This window comes from Musca vetustissima, unplaced genomic scaffold, assembly GCF_032173495.1.
Source record: "Musca vetustissima isolate MV318-11 ecotype Yass unplaced genomic scaffold, APGP_CSIRO_Mvet_v1 utg561, whole genome shotgun sequence".
In the NCBI taxonomy this organism is placed as follows: domain Eukaryota; kingdom Metazoa; phylum Arthropoda; class Insecta; order Diptera; family Muscidae; genus Musca; species Musca vetustissima.
In genome coordinates, this window is record NW_026886958.1 from 81,315 (window position 1) to 105,584 (window position 24,270).

The 24,270-nt window shown below is 33.8% G+C and overlaps 2 protein-coding genes and 1 long non-coding RNA gene across 3 annotated transcripts in view; 2 read left to right on the plus strand and 1 right to left on the minus strand.

Annotated features, from left to right (window-relative positions):
* Positions 1–24,270, plus strand: part of LOC133334445 (uncharacterized) — a 37,015-nt gene that overhangs the window by 6,255 nt on the left and 6,490 nt on the right. The gene's annotated exons all lie outside the window — the stretch shown is intronic.
* Positions 1,530–2,620, plus strand: LOC133334446 (protein FAM50 homolog). The gene has a single exon (XM_061542743.1). The coding sequence runs from the start codon at positions 1,530–1,532 to the stop codon at positions 2,616–2,618; it is 1,089 nt and encodes a 362-aa protein (XP_061398727.1). The 3' UTR covers positions 2,619–2,620.
* Positions 5,428–6,905, minus strand: LOC133334439 (lysosomal Pro-X carboxypeptidase). The gene has a single exon (XM_061542734.1). The coding sequence runs from the start codon at positions 6,903–6,905 to the stop codon at positions 5,430–5,432; it is 1,476 nt and encodes a 491-aa protein (XP_061398718.1). The 3' UTR covers positions 5,428–5,429.

Below are 24,270 nucleotides of genomic sequence, written 5' to 3' on the forward strand. Positions count from 1 at the left end.
TTTCCGTTGAAAGTCCCGTTGTGACTGAGCCGTTATGTTGTTTTGCATCAATCGTCTGCATGTCCTTTCGGAAATTCTGTTATCGAACGAATACGAATGTTGATGTTGTTGTGATTTTGTGGGTGGGGGGAGGGTATGTGTGCGCGTGTTATCTGTAAAGGCGATGTCTGTTAAGCTGTAACAGTGAACATTTTTGAAAGTAACGGTCAGATGTTGGTTAACATAACATTGTTAGAGGTTGGCAACGCTGATGTCTTTCATATGGTGTAGGGTTTACAGTAATGCTACAAATATTTTTTGAGAGACTACAGGCAGTTCCTTGTAGTGAATAATAAATGAAATTAAACATACGATTTGAGATTTCGTGTCAATTGAACAGACGTAGGCTGGACATTTCCTTTAATTTGGTTCATCGAAATAATCATTTCCGACCCTATAAAATATATTCTTGATAAGTGTGAAATTAAATGACGATTTAAGCATCTCGGTCTGTCTGTCTGTTACGTATAACACGTATAACACCGCATCCGACCACATACAAAATATAATTGTTGTCGACTTAAAGTTCAGCCACTCCTCTTGGATATACTATCAACTTCTGTGGTCTATGTCCTTCGGGAGTAACAATATACGCACAGAATAAAGATTTTGTAATTGTTCACACAAAAGTCTGGGCCCATATTATTCAGACTCCTTTTTATACCCTCCACCATAGTATGGAGGGTATATTAATTTTATCATTCCGTTTGTAACTCATCGAAATATTCATTTCCGACCCTATAAAGTATATATATTCTTGATCAGCGTACAATTCTAGGACGATCTAGCCGTGTCCGTCCGTCTGTTGTAATTACACTATCTTCTCAAGGAATTGAGATAGGGTGCTGAAATTTTGCATAGGTTTTGCATAAGATTGGATTAAGGTTTAAGCTTCGACTGTGCTTCTACCAGAAAGCCATAATTTGAAAGGTCTTGAAATCCACCCACCTTCCGATTTAGGGTAAATTTTTAATTACCCATCACTCCTAAACTATTCGATTCCTCATCTAATCGGTTCGATAAGCGTCTACTGCGGGAGCATTATTTCAAATGTCTGTATTTTCAAGTTTCCGAAAACATTCAAGAACCATTCTATTTACGGCCATTTTTAATTCTATTAGCGGAACATAATTTAGGAGGTCATGAAGTCCTTCCTTTTCCATAAAATAATTAAACAGATATATCCGAAACACTTTCCATTGTTTCATTTCCAATAGGTTACCACAATTAAATATCTGTTGGCAACCCTTAAAACAACTGTTGTAATAATATCACAACTATTGTGAATAAACAATTAAAAACAGCTGAGCCTTGTCTGGTTTGCTTTCGTCTCATCCGTAAACACTAAATACAAGCAACTACTTCACATGCTCATTTCAGAGAATCGCTGAATTGAACGGTCTCATTCGTGCACTGAACTCTTCTAGAAACAAACAAATCGAACGCATTCCAAATCCCTCTCAGAAATCCGTATTCCCCACCATTAAATTATGGCCCACTACAAAGGAGCTGCCAGTGAAGCTGGGCGTGCTGCCCAGCTGATGAAGAAACGTGAAATCCAACAGCAGGAAATTGAATTTCGCAAAAAGAAAATCGAAGAGGAGCTGAAGCTGGACAAAATTGAAAATAAATTCGCGACCCATTATGATGCCGTGGAACAGCAGCTCAAAACCTCAACCATTGGTTTGGTTACCTTGGATGAGATGAAAGCCAAGCAGGAGGACATAGTAAGGGAACGGGAAAAGAAATTGGCACAGAAAATCGATGAGAAGGAAAGGGAAAAGCAACGGGCCTTGGAGGCAATACAGGCGGAGAAGAATAAACAAAAGAAACAGATCAAGACATTGTCTTTCAGTTTCAATGATGATGAGGAGGAGGAAGAAGATGGGGATGATGACAAGGATGAGGAAGACGAAGAGAAATTGGAAATCAAACCTGAGCAGCCAAAGACAGAAAAAAAGAAATGGACCGATTTGAAACCGGAAGATTTAAAAGTTGTACCCAAAAAAAGAATTTGCAAAAATCCAGATGTTGACACCAGTTTCCTGCCCGATCGTGATCGTGAGGAAGAAGAAAATCGCCTGCGAGAACAATTACGCCAAGAATGGGTAATGCAACAGGCTGCCCTGAAGGACCAGGAGATAACCATCACCTTCAGTTACTGGGATGGTTCTGGCCATCGTCGCAGTGTTGTCATGAAAAAAGGCAATTCCATTTATCAATTCCTACAAAAATGCCTCGAAGTTTTACGCAAAGAATTCAATGAATTGAAAACCGTGATGGCCGATCAATTGATGTATGTCAAGGAGGATTTAATATTACCCCACCATTATACATTTTATGATTTCATTGTCACCAAGGCCAGAGGTAAATCTGGGCCGCTATTTCAATTTGATGTTCACGATGATGTCCGGCTGATAAGTGATGCCTCTGTCGAAAAGGAAGAATCACATGCCGGTAAGGTACTGCTGCGTCAATGGTACGAAAGAAATAAACACATATTCCCTGCTAGCCGCTGGGAACCATATGATCCCACCAAATCCTATGATAAGTATACCATTAAGGATAAGAAGAAGTAGACGAATGATGATTTGAATAATAAAAAAAATTAAATAAAGGTGACCAAGTACAAAAGTTTTATTTTTAAGAAAATATGTTTTGTGTTCCTTTTATTTTGCGATAAGAGATGAGATTTTTAAAGCCATTTATGAGATCTTTTAGAAATAGAAGTCCTCTTCTAGCTATGAAAGACATTCAAACGAAGCTTTATAGCCAGCTTTGGTCTGCATAAATCCCCTACAATGTATTCTAAATATAGAAAGCCAATTAACGGCCTAGAAAATGTCTTATGGGTATGGAAGACCATCAAATATGGTTCAAGCCTTAGAAATCTCAAAAAGGCCTTTCAGCTTTATTAGACATACAAAAGGTCTTATAGATATAGAAGGCCTTCGAAGGAGGGTTCCAGCTGCAGAGGACCCATAAATGAACTCTTGTGTATATACTAACCTCAAGATGTAGATCTCTTTCAAAATGCCTATACGATGTGATCTTATAAGGAATAGAAGGTCTTCCCGCTTCCTAAGGCCTTAGCCTTCTTCAAAGAGCTGGAAGTCCTTTAAAATAGCTTCTAGCTATAGATGGCTTCAAAAAGTCTCCTACCTATAGAACCCCTTCAAAAGAAATTTTAGCTATAAGAGACTATAGGATTAGGCAGATATATAAGAATGTTGATCTACAGCTGCAAGCCTTAAAAGAGCTTCTAACTATGGAAGACCTTCAAAAGGGCTTCTAGCTATGGCAGACCTTCAAAAGATGATCTATCTACAGAAAGCCTTCAAAATAAGATCGATATATATGAACAATCTTCGAAAGGTCCTCCAGCTGTAGGTCACCATCAATGCTTGGTCATTGAGGAAAGACCTTCAAAGGGGCTTCATATCGATCTTTACATATACAGCAGTCTTTATCTTCGGCTTGAGATTAGTGGAGTGAAACTCTGGTATTTTCGGATCATTGACATACCTATCGTAGAAACGAGCGTTAGAAGTTTTTGTAGCAGCCCTACCGTTTTTTTCAAAATGGACTGAGGTGAGAGTTGTTGGCCGAGTGAGATCCGGATCAAGGACCCCACTATCTTGGAATCGATCCTTAGGATTTTTTGCAGCAGCCCTACCGTTTTTTTCACACAATGAAATATCTTCAAAAGGTCTTCAAATCGATTTTCGCATATACGGCAGTTTTAAACTTCCGCGTGAGATCAAGAGGAGACTCGAGACGTTTCGGATCATATACACCAAGTTGTTGTAGCATCCCTACCGTTTTTTTTTCACAATAGACTGAGATGAGAATCGTTGACCGAGTGAGATTCGGACATAGAAACCAGTGTTGTGGAAACGAACCTTGGGAGTGTTTTTGTGAAATCTATCGTTACAAGGACCATTTGAAGTCATATATTCAGGCGTGGAACATTTAGTTGGTAGCTACCAAAAGGTGTGGATCGATCGGTCTCATCTTTGGGTACAAAAGCTTTACGGAGTACAAATCTTATAAGAAATCTGTCATATCGAATATTTCAATCGGTTTTATAAATCTTGGTCCCTTGTGCGGAACGTACCAGAAGAAGCGTTCCAATATTTCTTATATTCGAACATGATTTAAGCTTAAAAGAAATATTACGATGTATAAAATTTGGATCAAATCGGCCACTCCCTTCGAGAGTTACTTATTTGTTTATTTACGAATTTGGTCCACTTGGGTCTGAATCCGATATTTCGATCAGGCACGTAGCATTTTGTGGGACTTCTGAAGCGTTTGTCAATCTTTAAAGATGGTTAATTGGATCTTTGGCGGTATCCACTTAAATATATGTCTTCTTCAGCTCTTAAATGAACCAGACCTGCGCCTTTTCTATGACCTCCATTTTGAGAAAGCTCCCCATTTTTATTGGGAAGAAGATCTTTAGCCATTTTATGAGGAAGAAGACCTTCAGATTTTCTATAAGAGTGAAGATGTCCTGCACTTGTATAAGGAAAAATACATCTACCTCTTTTAGCTATGATAGGGCAATACCAATAGCTTTTCTATTTTCTATGAAGAAGAATATCTATAGATCTTTGATCAAGAAGACCCACAGCTATTTCCTGAAAAAGATATCCAGTTATTCTATTAGGAAGAATAGCTCCGGCATTTCTATATTGAAGACCTTCAGCTATATCTTTTCATTTCAATATAGATGACCTCCAGTTGAGAATGATGGGAAGTCTTCTTTCTCAGGTCTTCTATGAGACCTCCAGCTCTTCTATGAGAAAGAAAAAACTCAGTTTTTCTATGAAAGATAAGACCTCTTGCTATTCTACGAGAAAACAAATCTCCAGTTATTCTGTGAAGATCTCCAACACCTATGAAGAGGACTACCAGCTCTTCTGTGAAGAAGACCACCCGCTTCTATGAAAAGGTAGACCTTCGGATCTTTTTAGAGCACCAGCACTTCTGTAAAGAAAACATCCAGTTTTCCTGTTATAACGAATACCATTTTTTAGGAAGAAGTCTCCAGCTCTTCTATGAAGAGATCTCCAATTTGTTTATGAGGAACATCGTTTTTACTACGAGGAAGAAAATCACCAGTTCTATGAAGAGAAAGACCTCCAGCACTTCTATGAGACAGATCTTCAGACCTCTAAAAGAAAATTAAAAACAAATTCTTATTTATTCGAGCATAAGTTACTTTATTTGTTCATTAGGGCATACACACTTTTTAAAATCTACAATTTTATTTCAATAAAATTCTTGTATTTAAAGCTGCCTTCCATTAAATCATGTTCATAAAACTTAAAAACTATTCTGCTTTGTATGTTCAAAAATATCAAACAAAAAACTCCACCCCTCATTTACCAACGATAATCGTTAATCCATTTTCCAATAATATTCGATTCTCGATCGCGAGCCTGCAACACCGAATTCGGATCTTTAGGATGTTTGGCACGCAAATCCAAATGATGTGCCCCCTCGGGTATAATAATTATGTGAACATAAGGATTATCGGTTTGTAAAACACCACCACCACTCCAGGGATCCAGCAGACCATTACTAAATATGATATTGGTTATTTCACGAACATTTCGTCCACCATAACGCACTGTGATGTCATTCAGTTTCGGTTTTATGTGATATTTTTCCATACATTTATCCGAATACTCTTTGAAATTCCATTCTTTGGGGCGGAACATTGTTTCGGGGGTGGAGCACATAGGCATAACCATTTGATTGCATGTTTGTATATCCCAGGCATCACCACCAATGGAAGTGGGGTCATAGGCTGATCTGTAATCCAAACATTTTGCCGAACCGGTGAAATTGAAATATACATTGATTGCCTGTTGCATACCATCCAAGAGTTTGTCTCCCGTCACCGGCGATTGTAGATATGAACAGAATTGCCGCACAGGATATGGTGGCAGGGGACTTAGAAAATCATTTGCATAGGGGTAATTGGCCATGGCCAAATTACCATAGACATCCTCTAGATAATCAAAGAATTTATTTAGATCTCCTTCGGATTTAATGGGATCACAAAATTTAAAGACCGTATTCAGCTTCTTCTTGCCATCGTCCGAAGAGGCCAGTTGTTTAAATAACTCCCATGATTTGCGTATGTTATCAGCACAGGAACGATTATTAAATGATGTGGCAAATATCGAGGTTGTTATTTTCGCAAAGATGTCACAGGCTGTGAGGCCATCAAATTGACGAACTGGGGCCGAGGCTGCCAAGGCACCATAAACCAAATGAGGATATTTCATACGCAACCAGGCCGACAGCATACCACCATACGAACCACCAAATGCAATAACCGGACCATATTTATTATTTTTCTCCTGCATGCTGGCAATCAACCATGCAAAGTCCTCCAATGCCTGTTCCACACTCAGATAGCCATAATTCTGGGTCAGATTAAAGGTCGCATTGCTAAATGGCAGCGACTTGCCATAATAACGATGTTCGGCGAACACAACACAGGCACGATACTTCTGGGCCAATTCCCACATAAATCCTGTATTCTGGGCAAATGTTTCAATGTCACCTTCATTGCCGGTATAGAAGAACACTGGAATCTTATCTGCCTGTTTATCCACATAGCTGTCATTGATCAGATATCGCAGTTTGAAGCTGGCATTTAGAGCAAAATTGAAATGATCCACAGGAACTTCGATTTCTTTTGTCTCATAGTGATAGGTTTCCGAGCTAGCCGGGGAGATAAGAATCCCCAAGAATAGAAATGAAATTGCGACATTTAATAAAAAACTACTAAAACGCCCCGCTGCTGAACGACGATGACGATCACGACCGACAGTAAACAAAGCCATCATTTTCAGATGAAAGCTGCCGTATGAATGATGAGGTTGAAGATGATAACATAAAGAGCGATCTTTGTTTTGTTCATTTGAACTGGCAAAATCAGGGGTGGCCATAAAGAGGCACGCCGCAGGGAGAATATTGGAATGGAGTGTGTTTTTATAATTTGTATTCAACACCACAGTTGAAAATGATTTTTAATTTATAAGGTTCCATTTAAGTAGTAGACCATAAAATAAACCATACCAACCAGAAACTCCTAAAAATAGCTGCAATCCCTATCAGTGCTGCCATACGGGAAAAATGTTCGATTTCTCAGACCCAAATACAACACTGTTTGGCTTAAATTGAAGTCAACAATTTTTAATCATGTAAAAAATGTTGACCCTTAGAAATCGCTTAAAATCAAAATAGCCAGTCAGATGTTAAGTAATATTTCCAAAAAAAGGAAACCCCCATTTAAAAGTTTTAAAATTTTTAGCGTACATGAGAAATTGGAATCCTGGTATTATTTGTAGATTCTGAAATGCTCACATTTTGTACAATTTCATGTAATTAATGCATCAAAGATGCATTGGTGAAAAATCGACTTTTTATATACCTAAGACTTAAGTCAAATAGGAAATATTTACATTGATAAGATTAACCAGTAAGGAAAGTAGTAAAGTCGGACTGGGCCGACTATATGATACCCTTTACCAATATGGGTATATTATACATATGAATCCTTGAAATTTTGTGTCAATGTTTCCTCGATGGAATATAATCACGTCTTTCTGCAACCTATGATAAATTTAATTTCATTCGGGTAGATTTAGAGTCGTCTGCGTACCATGGGACAAATTTGTGGAAAACAATTTAAAACACAATTGATACGCGCTATTCAGTACGCCGCACAACAAACCCCAATAACGTCATTCAAGTCGAACAAATATTAGGAGTTTTGGCACCATTTATGTTAAATCGGAAGAAAATATATATGGGAGCTATATCTAAATCTGGACCGATTTCCAGGAAACTTAACACACTTCATTTTATACCTAATTCAGTACGCTATGCCAAATTTCGTGCAAATCGAAAAATATATAGGGACTTTGGTGCACCATTTACATAAAATCGGACGAAAAAATATATGGGAGCTATATCTAAAACTGAACTGATTTTCATGAAATTTAACACACATCATTCTAGACCAAATTCATTATGCTATGGCAAATTTCGTGCAAATCGAAAGATATATAGGGACTTTGGAGCACCATTTACATAAAATCGGACGAAAATAGATATTGGAGCTATATCTAAATCTGAACCGATTTTCATGAAATTTAACACACATCGCTCTAGACCTAATTCAGTATGCTATGACAAATTTCGTGCAAATCGAAAGATATATAGGGACTTTGGTACACCATTTACATTAAATCGGACAAAAATATATGGGAGATATATATCTAAATCTGGACCGATTTTCAGGAAACTTAACACACATCATTTTAGACCTAATTCAGTATGCTGTGCCAAATTTCGTGCAAATCGAAAGATATATAGGGACTTTGGAACACCATTTACATTAAATCGGACGAAAATATATATGGGAGATATATATATATATATATCTAAATCTGGACCGATTTTCAGGAAACCTAACACACATAATTCTAGACCTAATTCATTACACTATGCCAAATTTCGTGCAAATCGAAAGATATATAGGGACTTTGGTACACCATTTACATTGGATCGGACGAAACTATATATGAGAGCTATATGTAAATCTGAACCGATTTTTTCCCAATTTCAATAGGGTTCGTCCTTGGGCCAAATTTCATCCGATTCGGATCATAAATGTGACCTGTAATTTGTTTACAATTTAACATGGACAGACAGACGGACGGACATACATAAATCGACTTAAAAAGTGATTCTATGCATATTCTCTCGTTTCCATTTGCCTGTTAAAAACATATGCACAAAGACATAATACCCTGTACCACAGTGTGGTGAAGGGTATAAAAATGTGTCTTCTAGAAATATGGGGTTTAGTTTCGAAGTGCCATTGGATCAAATCCGTTTCAGACCAATTGGATTCTAATTGGAAGTATTGATCGGACTATCGAAGGTGTTACTGGAATCCTCCCATCTTTGCGCTATTGCTATCGATTTGATCCATCAACTGAACATTGTAACTTTTTACCAAACCTTCATTATATCGAAAAATGATATCAAATAATGAATTTATTATTAAAAATGAAGAATATTCTATGTGAGTCAAATATGTTTAAACCAGATCAAGTCCGAAGTCAAAAAATCCGTCTTTATTTCTGAAAACGATCTCACATCTTGATAGTTATAAAAAACTTAGTTCAAGTTCGAAAAAAGGGTCTATAATTCCCCTGTATTTGGAATCTCCCTACAAAATAATCAAATGGTCAACATTTTTATAATAAAACTGGCAAAATGATCGTTAAGATAGAACATGCCTAATGTTTATCCTCAACTATGTGTGCTTTAAAAATTCCTTATACCGATGTAATTTTAAATTGTCTGCTAGTTTTAAAATTTGAATTGTCTGCTAGTAGGTTATTAGGTACCGAATTACTGAGACTCAGGGTGAAAAAACTGTAATAGAAACTATAACATATTAAAAAATAAGTGGGACTATTTTATGACGGATTTGTTAAACATGAATTTAACAAAAATGGGTCGTGATGTTTATAGGGGAAGTTTGTCAAAATATGGACGTATATCGAAAATATTCTTCAGAGATGTTTGGAACAATTAAAAATTTTCGTGGGCCTATTTGTCTGCAAAAAAGTTTTTAATCTTCCGAATTACAACCACCAAAGTAAGAAAATTGCGGTTTCAACTTTTGAAACATTGAAAATTGGGCGGCAATTTTATGTGGTTTTTTAATACATGGACATATTAAGAAAATTTTCTGTAAAAAAGTTCATTACTATCCAAAGATTTTGAGGGCACTGTTATAGTCCATTCAGTTGGAACATACCGAAAATGGGGCGAAATTACACTGATTACAATTTTCTGCGCAGAAGTGTTTTACTACCCAATATGTATGAATGATATTTCGCTGTAAAATACTGAAAATGAAGAAAAATCCTTTATATGAGGTCCATAAAAATTCGTTGACCACCACTACAACCACTTCTGATAGGAAAATGGGTATTAAGCCTTCAAAATACCAACAAATAAGGAACATATTATCCCATTAGCAGTACAAAACATCCTAGGATTAGGAGCAGTGTATGTGCAAAATTTCCAAAGTATATCTTAAATTTATTTCAGGGCTAAATCGACATATAATCTTCTGAGTCAAATCAAGAATGTGTATACTTTTTGGTGATTTCAACGAACATCCGAACGGAATCAACTGTATCAACATTTTCTAATCTGCTAATGTCAATGTTTAAGTCCGGTCACAGATCATTTTGTAATTGTTGTCATAAATAGTTTTAGTTGCTCTGATTACAACGACATATAAATTTATTGTGGAATTAAATATTTCCTGACATATAGTCCACCAAAACTACCGCTGGTATTCTTGTATTTTCCCATGCTTTTTTAAAATTCGCTAAGGCAAAATGATTTTCAATGTTAATCGGCTGATTCCAAAAATATAATTTAAAATTTTTGCAATCAAGACTTCGTCCGCTTCAAATCGATACCCATATTGCTTTAGTGAATTTTAAATGAGGCACAGCCGAGTTTTGAATGCGCACATCTCAGGAAATATGGATTTTTGCAAGAAAAATATAGGTATATCACTGTAATTAGTATCCTTTAGACTTTATGTGGTAAAAATTTCAAAAGTATCTGGGAACATGTCCTACCTCTGACTTGTTTCTATTACAAATTGTTGTTAAATATTTAATTTATGATGGCCCAATCTCACTTGCCAATATATTTGGAATTTAGCTTTACAGAATGTGTATGGGAAAACTACTACCTAATATTTATATAATAATTTTTCTACTTAAATATAGAATTAATACACTTACCGCAACTTGTTATCTTTGCTTGTTGAATTGACTTTGCTGATACTTCTGAACGGGCTCGGTATACCGCTGCTGTGATAATTTATTTGGATCCAAAGTTATACAAAACTCCATCATTCAGCACTCTTATATGAAGAAAAATGCCAGTTAGAGGAAGAAAAAGCTTTTTTGGGGGAAACACAACATGATCAATTTTGTTTCACTGCATTTTTTGTGGTTTGCTGCATTTTTATTTTTTGTCTCAAATACATCCAATAACAAACACTCTTCTTTTTGATCCACTGAGACGACTTTCACTTTAATTCGGTATTAAAAATATAATTAATCAATTGCAAACTGTCATATATATATATTTTTTCGATATTTTTATGATATAATTTAAAAGAAAGAAAAAAACGGAAGAAAGTTTTATTTTTGTCAGAATTGAAATGGAGGGAAAAACAAGCGTTGCCATACACATTACCGTTTGATTAGTTATTGACGTATTGTAATGTAATACCATCAGCTGATTTGACAATACACGATGGCATCTAAAACTAGAACGTATGTCATTTATTGTTTATACTTGTTGGTTGTGATAGATAAGTTTCTTTAAAATGTGAAAAACTTTGTAAGGGTATATATTTAACGCTTATTATCAAGTAAATAAGGCAGATAACCCAATAATTAGGTCTAAAGTAGCAACAAAATATAAAAAAAATATTTTTATATATGTAAATGCAAAAAAAGGCCATAATGTGCGGTAACACAGTCCTAATTCCTGAGAACAACAAAGAATCGACATATTCGGATCTTCGGTAACACTTTCACTTACAACGGCGATATTTTCAGCGGAAACAGCGAAGCGAAGATGTACAGACCGTTCCAGTATCATAAAATTTGCCAATTGCTTGCCTAGTTGGACGATTGTGTAAACTATGATCTCCTCTTAAAGCACTATACGTTTATGTGGAAAACTCGCCATTTCAATAGTAGATTTGGTAATTTTGATGCGTTGTGATATAGTTAAGATATCAATTTTCTTCTGAAAATAAGAGAAGTGCAGATGTTAGTTCGGACGGGCCGAAATTTGCATGCCCTCCACCACGATGTTGACTTTCTAAATATCTAAAATTAATGGGGGCGTCTAAAAATACTCATGTTTGGGTAGGACCTTAAATATATCGAAATAGACGCGAGAAAATGATATTTTTAATTATTCAAATTACCAAATCGGGACCGATATTGATAGTTTTCGGTAGTGAGATTTTGGAAACGTTTTTCAACCTGATTTGTAGTTTTTTTGGTATTCTCATTGGGGGTCAAAAGAATATCAAATTACTGTCAATTCGCTTGAAAAACGTTTCCAAAATACTGAAACGTTGGCCACTACCTGAAACATGGGCAATATTAATAATGTTTGATAGTGAAATTTGGTACCCAAGGATAATTCCAAATAACAGCCAATTCGTTTATAAAGCGTGGCCAAAATAACCAAAACTACCGAATATTGGGTACACCGCTGTAAGGGGCTACACCAAAGGAGTGCAAAATTTCAGAACTTTATCTTAAATATTGCGATCTTTATCGTGATTTCATCAGACGACGTATCTATATAGAATTTTATATAACTCCGAAAAGTATTCTCTAAAGTCCACGACAGTGCCTGCAAATGTAATTAAAATTACACATATGACTAATTTTTAAATTCATAATAATGTAAAGCATTCTTAAAAAATATTATTGTATTAATTTATAATTTAATCTACAAATTCGGTTTCAAAACTATTTTTATTTTAATTTTACGTATATTTAATTTATAATTTAATCTACAAATTTTATTAAATACCTATTTTGTTATTAATTTCATCCATATTTCTTAATTTCATTAATTAATTCACAATTTCAAATATTTATCTATTTGAAAAACTTAACGTTAATTGAAAAAAAAAATCAATAAAACAAACCCAAACATATGTTCACGATATGACAACATTGCATGGCGCCATACGCCATAATTTAAGTGTACCACCCTGTTATCAACTCTAGGCAAGAGAGCTATTGCTGAGTCTTCTGTCAAATTTCGTTTGGTAAACACCTCAAACGATACGGTCGGATTGTGAACTTCTTATTAGAATTATATTACAGTGCCATACATACACAACAATTCTGGGCAAGCAAAAAAAGGAAGAAGAAAAAGAATACCAAAAAGGAAGCAAATAATAATTGTAATCAATTTTTGTTACAGAATTCTAACAGGAATTGAAGTCGAAACTAAAAGTGAATTAATAAAAATACAAAAGTTTCTTAAAAATTGCTAAAATTGTTGGAAAAAAATGTGTGTGTGTGTGAATAATCTGTGAAATTCTTGCAAGTTTGATAAAACCTCCCCCCCTCAAAACAAAAGTTATCATGTTCCCTTCTTCAAAAGGGTGACAATACCCACAAGAAAAAAATTCGTTGAAGAGGAAAAATTGCTAGCCACCACCACCGCCACCGCTATCATCGTCGATAATAAGGGAGGGGTAATGGCTAGAATGTTTATCATTAATCAAACTCTCTGGTTGGAGTAGAGTAGTGAGTGTATTTTTTCAAGTGTTTCACTAAATAAACAATACGAATTTTACAAAATCCCATAAAAAATAAGAAAAACAACGAAAACAAAAACAACGGAATAGCAACTAAAATTATGTGTTTATGGATGTGGAGTTGAGACCTACGCGTTCTACTAATTTAAGGTATGTGTGCATTTTTCATCCATTTTTGTTTTTCGTATGCCTTGCCCCTTTGCATTGTGTCTTATGTATGTAGGTGGTATTCATCATTGTTCGTTCTTCTGATCCCATCTTTAAATATGTACATACATACACATGCCGCAAACAATGCGACAAATCTCTGTAAATGTAGATTTACAGCAGCAACAAAAAATAAATAAAATAAAAATGAAAACGTTTTGAAATATTTTTTTTTTGCAATAATAAATGTAAATAAAAAAATTAATTAATGAAATAAACACTATACCCAATTTGTATATGCGATTATTAGTTTTGTATATCGAGCAGCTGGAAATGTGACCAATATTCTATTTGCTGCCAATCAGCCGCCTGACTGTCTTCTTGTTTGCTTACTTTGTTTCTTATGTTTATTGCAGAAATTGCAAAGCGAAAAATCAATAAAAAAATGTTTTTGTGTACACAAGTAAGCGACGGCAGCAGCGGTGGTAGCGACAGTAGATGCGCTGCTGCCACTATTGCCACTATTGCCATTTTTTTCGTTTTCTTCTTTCTCCCCTCTTTGTTCGGCATATAATGTGTTCTCTTCTCGTTCTCATCGTCTGTGTATGTTGTTCTTCTTCTTATTTTTGATATTTTACACACTTACGAATTTACATTTCATTTTTGTTGTTGTGTTGTTGGTTTTTGTTATTGGTCTGATTGGAAGGAATTGCAAGTGTGTGACAGAATATTGATAACCGTATCAACGATGCATAAACTGTTGTAGTCGTGAAATCATCTGTTTTCCTCCCTCTCTTTTTTTTGGTTTATACTTGCATAGTTAGTTGTCTGTATTTAATTTAATATGTTCTGGGGTTAATCAAATGAAAAAACAGTTTTGATTGAAAAAATACAATTTGAAAATAATAAATGTTGGCAAATAGTAATGATTTTCTACATTTAGTTAACTATTATCTTGATTGGAGTGCGTTATAGAATTTAGATTACTGAAAGAAAAAAATAAAAAAAAACCTTAACCCACTTTTGGTCTAGTAAATATTAAAAACAGTTCAGTTCCGAAATGTAGTAAACATTTCAGACATTTTGGAGTCCACTTACAAATGTCCGTCTGTCTGGTGGATGGCTGGTGCACACGATAACTTTCGAAGAAAGTTACCGATTTCATCCAAACTTTGCAAATCGTAATGTATCTTCAAACTTAAATAAAAATCGCAGATGAGGAATATCAAACCACTACTTCTGGTACCAAACCCACAGTTTTTACTTGTTTACCTAAAATAGGAAAATTGAGAGGAGCAGAATAGTCGGATGGGACATATGGTTCCTTATACAAATACCACTGGAATTAAATTATACATCGTAACTTCTAGTATGTATTTAAATGCCAAACACTCCTCTTCGATATAGTGTCACCTTGCAAGGTCTTCGTTTTGCGGAGTAAATTTTTTCATTTTTCACACAAAAGTCTTGGACCATTGGACCCGCCAAATATTGAACGATATTCCTGAGATCATCTATGCTTATTTCCAAAGCAGATTGTGATCTATAGAGGGACCAGGAAAAAGACAAAAAAAATATTGGACCATTTGATCCTCCAAATGTTTATCGATCATTTCCCGTTACGGATAGGTGTCGTCTTTGTGCAGAACCTACATGCAAATGACGCAGGATACATAACTACAAATTATATAGGACAGACGGGCGGCCAAACATGTATAGATGGACACATTCAGATATATCGGTATACTATTAGGAGCAATATTACGCCTTTTTTAATTCTTGGGCCTATAATACACTTCGCAACATCGGATAAATAAATATAAAAAAGAAAAATATCGATATGATGAATACACAAAATGCCCAAAGTCCGCACAAGTCATAAATTTTAAATTTGTATGCCCACTTTCGGCAACACTGTACTTGACACTATTTTGTTTCGACATCCATGATTCACCTGCTTATTAAAAGCCTAAAATATTCGCCAATTTGAAAAAAAAAATCATCTTTGGGATCGATTGTCATTACCAAAGCTCTAGAAGTTTATTTTAGTGATCCTGATAATTTGGTATATTAAATTTGTAATTATTTCTGTCTGCTTCAATATTTAAGATATAGCTCTTAAATTTTGCACAAATATATTTGATATATCGGATCCCTTTTTAATGTACGATGCATATTTTTTTACCATAATTTTACATCGCAGTATTCGCTATGTCGTTACTGCTACTTAGTGCAGGGAATAATGTTTTTTCAAAAATACTACACAATGAAACAAAAAGAAATATTTGCGGAATGTTAGACCTTTTTTAATCTGATAAGAAAACTTTCGTTATACCAATTCTGCTATCTGAGAGTGATATGAATGATTATTAAAAAAATAATAGTAAAAAAAATACTTTGCAAAACTATATACAATATTGAGCGTTTTTGGAAAGAAATCGGTCTGAAAGTGTGAATCCAACCTGTAGCCAGTCAATATTCCCGTCTGTGATTTTAATTTCTACCCACAATTAAAGTGATTCACTACAATAACACAATAAATAAACTGGAAGACAATAATAAAAATTTTTATTTATTTGTGATATAAAACTAAAATATTCTAGTAATTGCGACTAACTGATGTTATCTCTATTGTCTGCGTGTGAAATGGGTCATAAATGACAATGTGTTACTTTTTTCGGTAAACTGACCAGGGCTGCCATATTTGCCGATTTATCGGCATTTTGACGATTTTTCACTCTAAAAATGGAAAATGCCGATTTTCCGATTTTTGCCTCAGAATTGCCGATATTTCAACAATCGACACAAATTGTCTAACTTTTTAATTTAATACGGTGTTACCATACAAACATATAAAATTGGCAGCTTTAAATCATTATAACTATCGGCGACTCGCCGCAGCCGTTTTCAATGGCTTAGATATCTGCATTTTTTGTCAGATATATTAAAACGTTTTGATTTTAATTTAAATTCATTTAAATGCTTAAAACTTATTGATCCTGGAAGAGTAATGAAGAAGAGCAATAATTCTTTTCTAGATATTTTAAAAGAATTCCCCGATTTTATTTTTGAAACTGAGAGAGACTCCGAGTTTAGGAAGTTAAACTTTCTGAATTTTGAAGAAATTTTTGAAAATGCAGAATATAATTTAAAAAGTTTTTTTTTTTTTAATTTCCGAAATTAAACGTGGGGACTCCAATTTAGCTTTTCCAGTTTTGTCTAAATTTGTACAAAGAATTATGGTTCTTCCACACTCCACACCAAATGTGGAACGAATTTTTGGTCAGGTAAACCTTAACAAAACTAAAATTAGAAGCTCACTTGAGAATGATTCATTGGAAGGGATTCTTTATTCTAAAGATTACCTCAAACTAAATAATTCAAATTGTTTTAATATCAAGATTGATAATGAATTACTAAAAATGTGTAATACAAATATGTACTAGTTTTTAAGTTATTTTTATGACCTTAATACCACACCATACCATAATTAATATATTTTAGAAAAATCTACATTTTTGTAGAAAAATGAATCTTATATGTTATTTTTTATACAGAATTGAATTTGTTATCTTTTTTAATGTAATAAACAATATTGATTTGTTATAAACCAAAAAATATGAATTTATTTATAAATTATATGCTGCCGATTTTTTGCCGATTTTTAAAAATACAAATGCCGATTATGCCGATTTTTTTCTGAAAAATTGACGATTTTTCATAAAATTTAACTGGCAGCACTGCATATGACTAAAAAAAGGGGGCGAAAAATACTACAGGTGGACGATTTGAGGAGAAATGAAGTCTGTAATTTGGAAAATTATTTGGACATAGAGTAGGTAAAGAGTGAGAAGAAATGGGGTTTAGGATTTACTTTGCTAACTACGTTATGGTAATTTTTTGACAAAGCTTTTAATGATGGAATATATAACAAAGATCTCATATATAACAAGATCTCAACTAACAAAAACTACTTAGTTGCTGCTACATGGAAACATTATTTTTAAAACTTTATGAAAAAAGTAAAAAAAGTATTTTCTCATCAGTATCAGCCATAGACCGAAAATAAAATAAACAAGTGAAAACAAAAAAAGTTCGGTCGGGTCGAACTTTGGATACCCTCCACCATAGGGATACTGATAGTTACATGAAATGAAAATATGGGGAACATGCCAAAAAGTATACCTATACCAATAATTGTTATTGTAAGCCATAATGTATACCAAATATAAATTTCAGCAATTCTAAAATCGCAAAACCCCAAAATGTGGTCTGATTTTGTCGCTATGAGGCCATCACCAACGTACACATGATTGTATTTCGTGAGTGGGGTGGAATCTGCTGATTCAATATGAAAATTGTCATTACAGAAAAAAAAACATTTCTATGTGTAGGTTTCTGGAGGCTATTACATCGTGTAGGAATTACCGTACATTTGGAGTTGTAATTATTTCTATGCATAATTGAGGACTAATATAGGTCTATTTCTAACCAAACACAATACCCTTCTTCATGCTAAATATTTAAAATATCAAAAATGAATAGGTATCACAGTATGGGGGATAGGCCTAACTGGGGCCGATATATTATATTTCATTCTCAAAACTGGCCGTTCCAGTTTTTTACCTCGATATCCCCCCAAGGTAGAATGAGTAAAACAGATGGCTTAGAATTCCATATTTCGAATACAGAATATATACACTACTATGGTGGATAAAACCAAAACGTAGAAAAATCAGATAACTATTTTAATATAAAAAGGGGGTTATATGGGGACTACACCAAAAAGAGGGCGAATAATTATAACACTGTGCTACAAAAAAATAAATAAATAAAAAATATTCAGGGGTTCTAATGTTCCAATTCTGTTTAGTTGGAGTCCCTGGAACACGAAAATACTTTTGGGTTTTTTGGGTCACTTCGAAAATTAAATTGAAAATCTATGAAACCATGTTATTCTCTACATTTACCGTTATTAAACTAATTTTCGAAATGACCCAGAAAAACCAAAGGTCGTTTTGTGGTCCAGGGATTTCAGTTAAACAGAATTGGTACATTAGAACCCCTAAATAATCTTCGTGTTGCACAGTGTAATTTTGGTAGGGAGATTTGCTACCATATACGGCTACAAAATACAAAATTACAGCGAATTCGGTGGAAAAACGCGCTCATGAACGCCAAAATAGCGAAAATTGGGGGGTACGCTTATATGGCTATTCGAAAAATTTTACCTATATTTATAATTTTTAGAGAAGAAATTAGGTACCCAATAAGAACCCACTGTATCAAATTTCAGCGAATTCAGTTTAAAAACGCACTTAAAATACCCCCAAAATACTGTGAATTGGGAGGTACTGTTATATGGGGGCTACCCCTTATAACGCGCTCAAGAACCGCAAAATGGGGGGTTCTTCGAACTTGACCTGCCTGCAGAAAAAAGACAACCCTATGCAAAATTTCAGCACCTTATCTCAATTCCTTCAGAAGATAGCGTGATTACAACAGACGTACGGACGAACAGACAGATGGACTGACATTAATAGATCGTCTTAGAATTTCACCCTGATCATGAATATGTATACTTTATAGGGTCCGAAATGAATATTTCGATGAGTTATAAACGGAATGACAAAATTAATATAGCCTCCATACCATTATAAAAAATTTTGTTAAGGAAAAAAAACGTGGTTTCAGAGAAATATGGAAAAAGATTTATTTCATAAGTAGAGTATCTGTACCGAGGTCCTATTCTAGGTATGATTAATTGATTCACACGAACGAATGAGAAAAAGGGAAGAAGTTTAGTAAGAACAGTGGTGGCTGATGTTTATATACTTTGTAAAATAATTACAATAGCCTATAGTTGACAAAACAAAAGAAAGAGCAGCCCAGAAAACATCAAAAATCCGGAAATGTGATCAAAAAGACACGACGAGAATACAGATATCGAACTATGGTATTAATTAATCGATTTTGATCTTACGGATTCTGTCATTGTAATAGTTTCATAGTTGTATATATATATATATATATGGGAAATTACAAAAATCTTTTAAATTCCTTGAAGCTGAGGTTTGCAAGGTTATAACTCGCGAAATATGCACATATTGCATATAATTTAAATTCATTTCTATAAAATGAAGTGTTTTTGTCAAAATCTTAAAATATTGGTAATAAATAATAAGTTGATGGTGGTAATGTAAAAATATGGGTAAAAATGTGTTGAAGCCAACGAGTTTTTTTGTGTTCCTTCCTGATTTGTGGCTAAACTACACGACGCACGCACATGTGATCAGTGACTAACTTGCAGAATACCCCATGGACAATATGGTTCTAATGTATGATTTTTCGATATAATCACTGCATCCACCCAAAATGGATGCTGACATTTTGAAGCCGGATTTTCGGTGTTTTTTGAATTTTTCTTATAATTCGCATGCGCATCCAGATAATGGACTAAACTAATTATAGGATTGTAGAACTCGTGATTTTGCCTTGTTTAGTGTATATCTCACCGTAGCTTCTTTGAAACTTGGTTCCAAAGACGAAAATTTGGTGCGTAAATTTTTATAAAAAACATATATTTTGAGTCTAAAATTAAAAAAGTCCATTCAAATTCCGTGGATTTTAGTTTTTTTTACGTTTCGGATCTAATGAGCCCATCCATGTTAAATTCCGCCCAATAAAACGGCGGATATAGGTACCTTGAATGTGGGAAAAACTTCAAAAATATATTTTGACGAATTCGCGTTTTTCTTCGAATTGATTTTAAATACATTCATGCTTGTGTTATCATATTCGCGAATGTGTGTGAAAATAGGTCAAAAATATATCGATACGCGAATAATATACGTATTTTACCCAAAATCGATTGTGGAGGCACATCCGCGATTCTTCACCGATCATTTTAAAATAGGTGTCCTTTTGTGTATTTTCATAGGAGATTACTGAAATCGGATGCGCATAAAAATCTTATCGTCATTTTTATCAGTTTTTAGAGTTTTTGCATAGTAAAGTGCATCGAGCGCCACACTTTTGCCGCTAAATGAAACATCGAAAAATTCATAACTATTGGAAGAGATTGATTCGATTTACACGAAAACCGCATGCGCAACAACTGATTTCCACGAATACGCGAATTGCATGCTTTTCAATATTGATCATTTTTATGTATTGTAAGTGCAATATATTTAATCATTTTTAACGTCGAAACTCTTATCAGATGAATCTACCGATATTTAACAATCATGCAAAAGAATTTGCAGAAGAAAGCGTCATATATTTTAGAAGATTAAGACAAAACCGTATTCCCTTAACCACACTGAAAAAATGAAAATTCAAAAAAAAGGTTCTGCCTTAAGGGAACCCCCACCCCCCCATTCTCGATTTTAATTTTTCAAGATTTTCAATGGGCTGGTAAATCAATACCAATGCTTGTTAAGGTTTGTAACTTTGCACATATATAATTGAAGATTTAAAAGAGAAGAAAAATAATTTACAAACAATTTTTTATATATTTTTCAGAAAATCTTAATTTTTTAATTGGAATTCGGTCCGATTTCTGTCAGAAAATCTAAATTTTCTTTTGAATACACAAGAAAATTCTTCCGAATTCCGGCCGATTTCTGTCAGAAAATTTTAATTTTCTTCCGAATTCCGACCTATTTCTGTCAGAAAATCTAAATTTCCTCAGAATTTCCCAAAAAATTTTATCCGAATTCGGACAGATTTCAGTTGGAAACTCTAATATTTTTTCAGAATTCCATCCGAATTTCTTTCCGATTTCGGTGACCACGTCCATACAACATTTGTGCCGAAATCGGAACGAATTCAGCATCAGAATCGGCAGTTTGTTCAGAGATTCGGACCGTATTCGGAAGAAAATGTTTTCTGGGTATTCATTTAACCGATATTAGTAAATCTCATGCACACATTATGATATAATCTGCCCCTTGAAAATGAAAGGGAAACTTATCTAATTGTTTTATTATTCTTAGAAAATGAAATGAAAAGGAAATTTTATTTTTAAACCTATAAAACACATTTCAAAATTTACTTTCACCAAAACAAAAAATACAAACAAATTGTAAATTTGTGTTAGTTTTTTTCTGAAACTGGCTGTTAGTTGTATAATTAAAAACCTGCCCGTTTTTCTACAAGTCATTGGTGTACCACTGGTCTTGTTATGTCTTTTGGAAATATAATTTTTTTCATAGTTTGTTTTTTTATGTATGACTTGGCCAAAAGATTTGCAGACTGACATACATACACAATTTCCATCTCAATATTACTTTTACAAACAAATAAATAAGCAGTCCAAAACTAGAATTTCAAGGACGAGCCTAGGGGTTTTAAAGATTTTTTTAAGGATCAAGAGTAATAGTAGAGTAGTAGATTTTTTTAACATTAAATTAAAACTTTTTTCCATTTTATGCTAAACTTTAACAAATATTTTCCTAATGATGGGCGTTGAACAAATATCAGTCCCGCTTATAGCACCGTTTTTGAAATATATTTTCTTATTCGAAACGAAAAATTAGAGCACACAACATAATGCCCACACCAACAACAAAAATTAATAAGTGTGTGAAAGAAAAAATATTTTTACAAATGAAAGAAGCTATGCATACGAACTTGGCTCATCGTCATTCATTTTTTTGTCTACGCAATTATGGAGTTAATGACTTTTTGCTCTAGAATAAATATGAAAATGTGAAAACATAAATAGGCAAAAATGCCCTCTACATGATTTGCTGAAAACCAGGCAACCACAAAAATAATACAAAAACAAAGAAAGAAAAATAATAGAAGAGGCAACTATAACACAAAACGAAAAACTGTGCTAAAACTATAATCGTCCAGCAGGCACTTTGTTATAGCCGGACAATATTAATTACCACTTAATAAATTCTATAAAACGGCCACTCGTTTTTTGTTTCTTTTTTGTTCTTTTGTACATAGTCATGACACTTGACGTACAGTATTCGGTTATTGGGATTATGGAGAGTGTATTTACAAAAATGATATTCCGTTCGTATTTTTTGAAATTTACGTCTTATATCCTCTTGAAATCGATATTATGTTGCTATTTCCCCTGGGGAATTTAGTTTTTCAAATAGAATATTTCGATCTAATTTTGGTATAACCCCATACGATATTTTTACAGTTTTAACCCATCGAAGCGGCTGTATTTAGGCATTCCGAGGGGTGGATTTATTAAAAATATTTTTTGAAGTGCAGGCATAGGCGTGTTTTTATTAAAAATATTTTTTGAGGTATAGATATAGGCGTGATTTTATTAAAAATATTTTTTGAAGTGAAGACATAGGCGTGGTTTTATTAAAAATATTTTTTGAAGTGCAGTCATAGGCGTGGTTTTATTAAAAATATTTTTTGAAGTGCAGGCATAGGCGTGGTTTTATTAAAAATATTTTTTGAAGTGCATGCATAGGCGTGGTTTTAAAAAAAAAAATATTTTTTGAAGAGCAGGCATAGGCGTAGTTTTATTAAAAATATTTTTTGAAGTGCAGGCATAGGCGTGGTTTTATTAAAAATATTTTTTGAAGTGCAGGCATAGGCGTGGTTTTATTAAAAATATTTTTTGAGGTATAGATATAGGCGTGGTTTTATTAAAAATATTTTTTGAGGTATAGATATAGGCGTGGTTTTATTAAAAATATTTTTTGAGGTATAGATATAGGCGTGGTTTTATTAAAAATATTTTTTGAGGTATAGATATAGGCGTGGTTTTATTAAAAATATTTTTTGAGGTATAGATATAGGCGTGGTTTTATTAAAAAATATTTTTTGAGGTATAGATATAGGCGTGGTTTTATTAAAAATATTTTTTGAGGTATAGATATAGGCGTGGTTTTATTAAAAATATTTTTTGAAGATATAGGCGTGGTTTTATTAAAAATATTTTTTGAAGTGCAGGCATAGGCGTGGTTTTATTAAAATTGTTTTTTAAGTGCGTGGTTTTATTAAAATTATATTTTTTGAAGTGCAGGCATAGGCGTGGTTTTATTAAAAATATTTTTTGAAGTGCAGACATAGGCGTGGTTTTATTAAAAATATTTTTTGAAGTGCAGACATAGGCGTGGTTTTATTAAAAATATTTTTTGAAGTGCAGATAGGCGTGGTTTTATTAAAAATATTTTTTGAAGTGCAGAAATAGGCGTGGATCATAAGGCCGACCAGAAGGTCTTCCTATAGAACAAAAGTAGTTCGTCGAATAGAAAAAAGTAGATATTCGTATAGAAAACTAATAGACCTTCGTATAGAAGACGAGAATCTCATCGTAAAGAAGGCCAGAATGTCCTTATATAGAAGGTCTTCCTAAAGACTACTGTCAAGGGACTTCATTTAGAAGACCTGTGGGTTTTTGTGTAGAAGACCAGTAGAATTTCTTACAGAATTTCAGAAGGTCTTCGGATCGTTGATCAGACTATCTTCTTATTAAAGATCAAAACGTCTTATAGAAATACAGAAAGTCTTCGATTAGAGGACCAGGAGGTCTCCGCTTAAAAGACCAGATAGATTTCGTATAGACGACTCCAAAATTTTCTTATTGGCGATTTGAAGGGGCTCAGAAGATTTGAAGGTTTTCGTATAGAAGACCAGAAAGTCTTCATATAGAGTATAAGAAA

Bases quoted from the DNA above. Each gene is read 5' to 3' on its own strand.
- LOC133334446 (XM_061542743.1), top strand. From the start codon at position 1,530: ATGGCCCACTACAAAGGAGCTGCCAGTGAAGCTGGGCGTGCTGCCCAG.
- LOC133334439 (XM_061542734.1), bottom strand. From the start codon at position 6,905: ATGGCTTTGTTTACTGTCGGTCGTGATCGTCATCGTCGTTCAGCAGCG.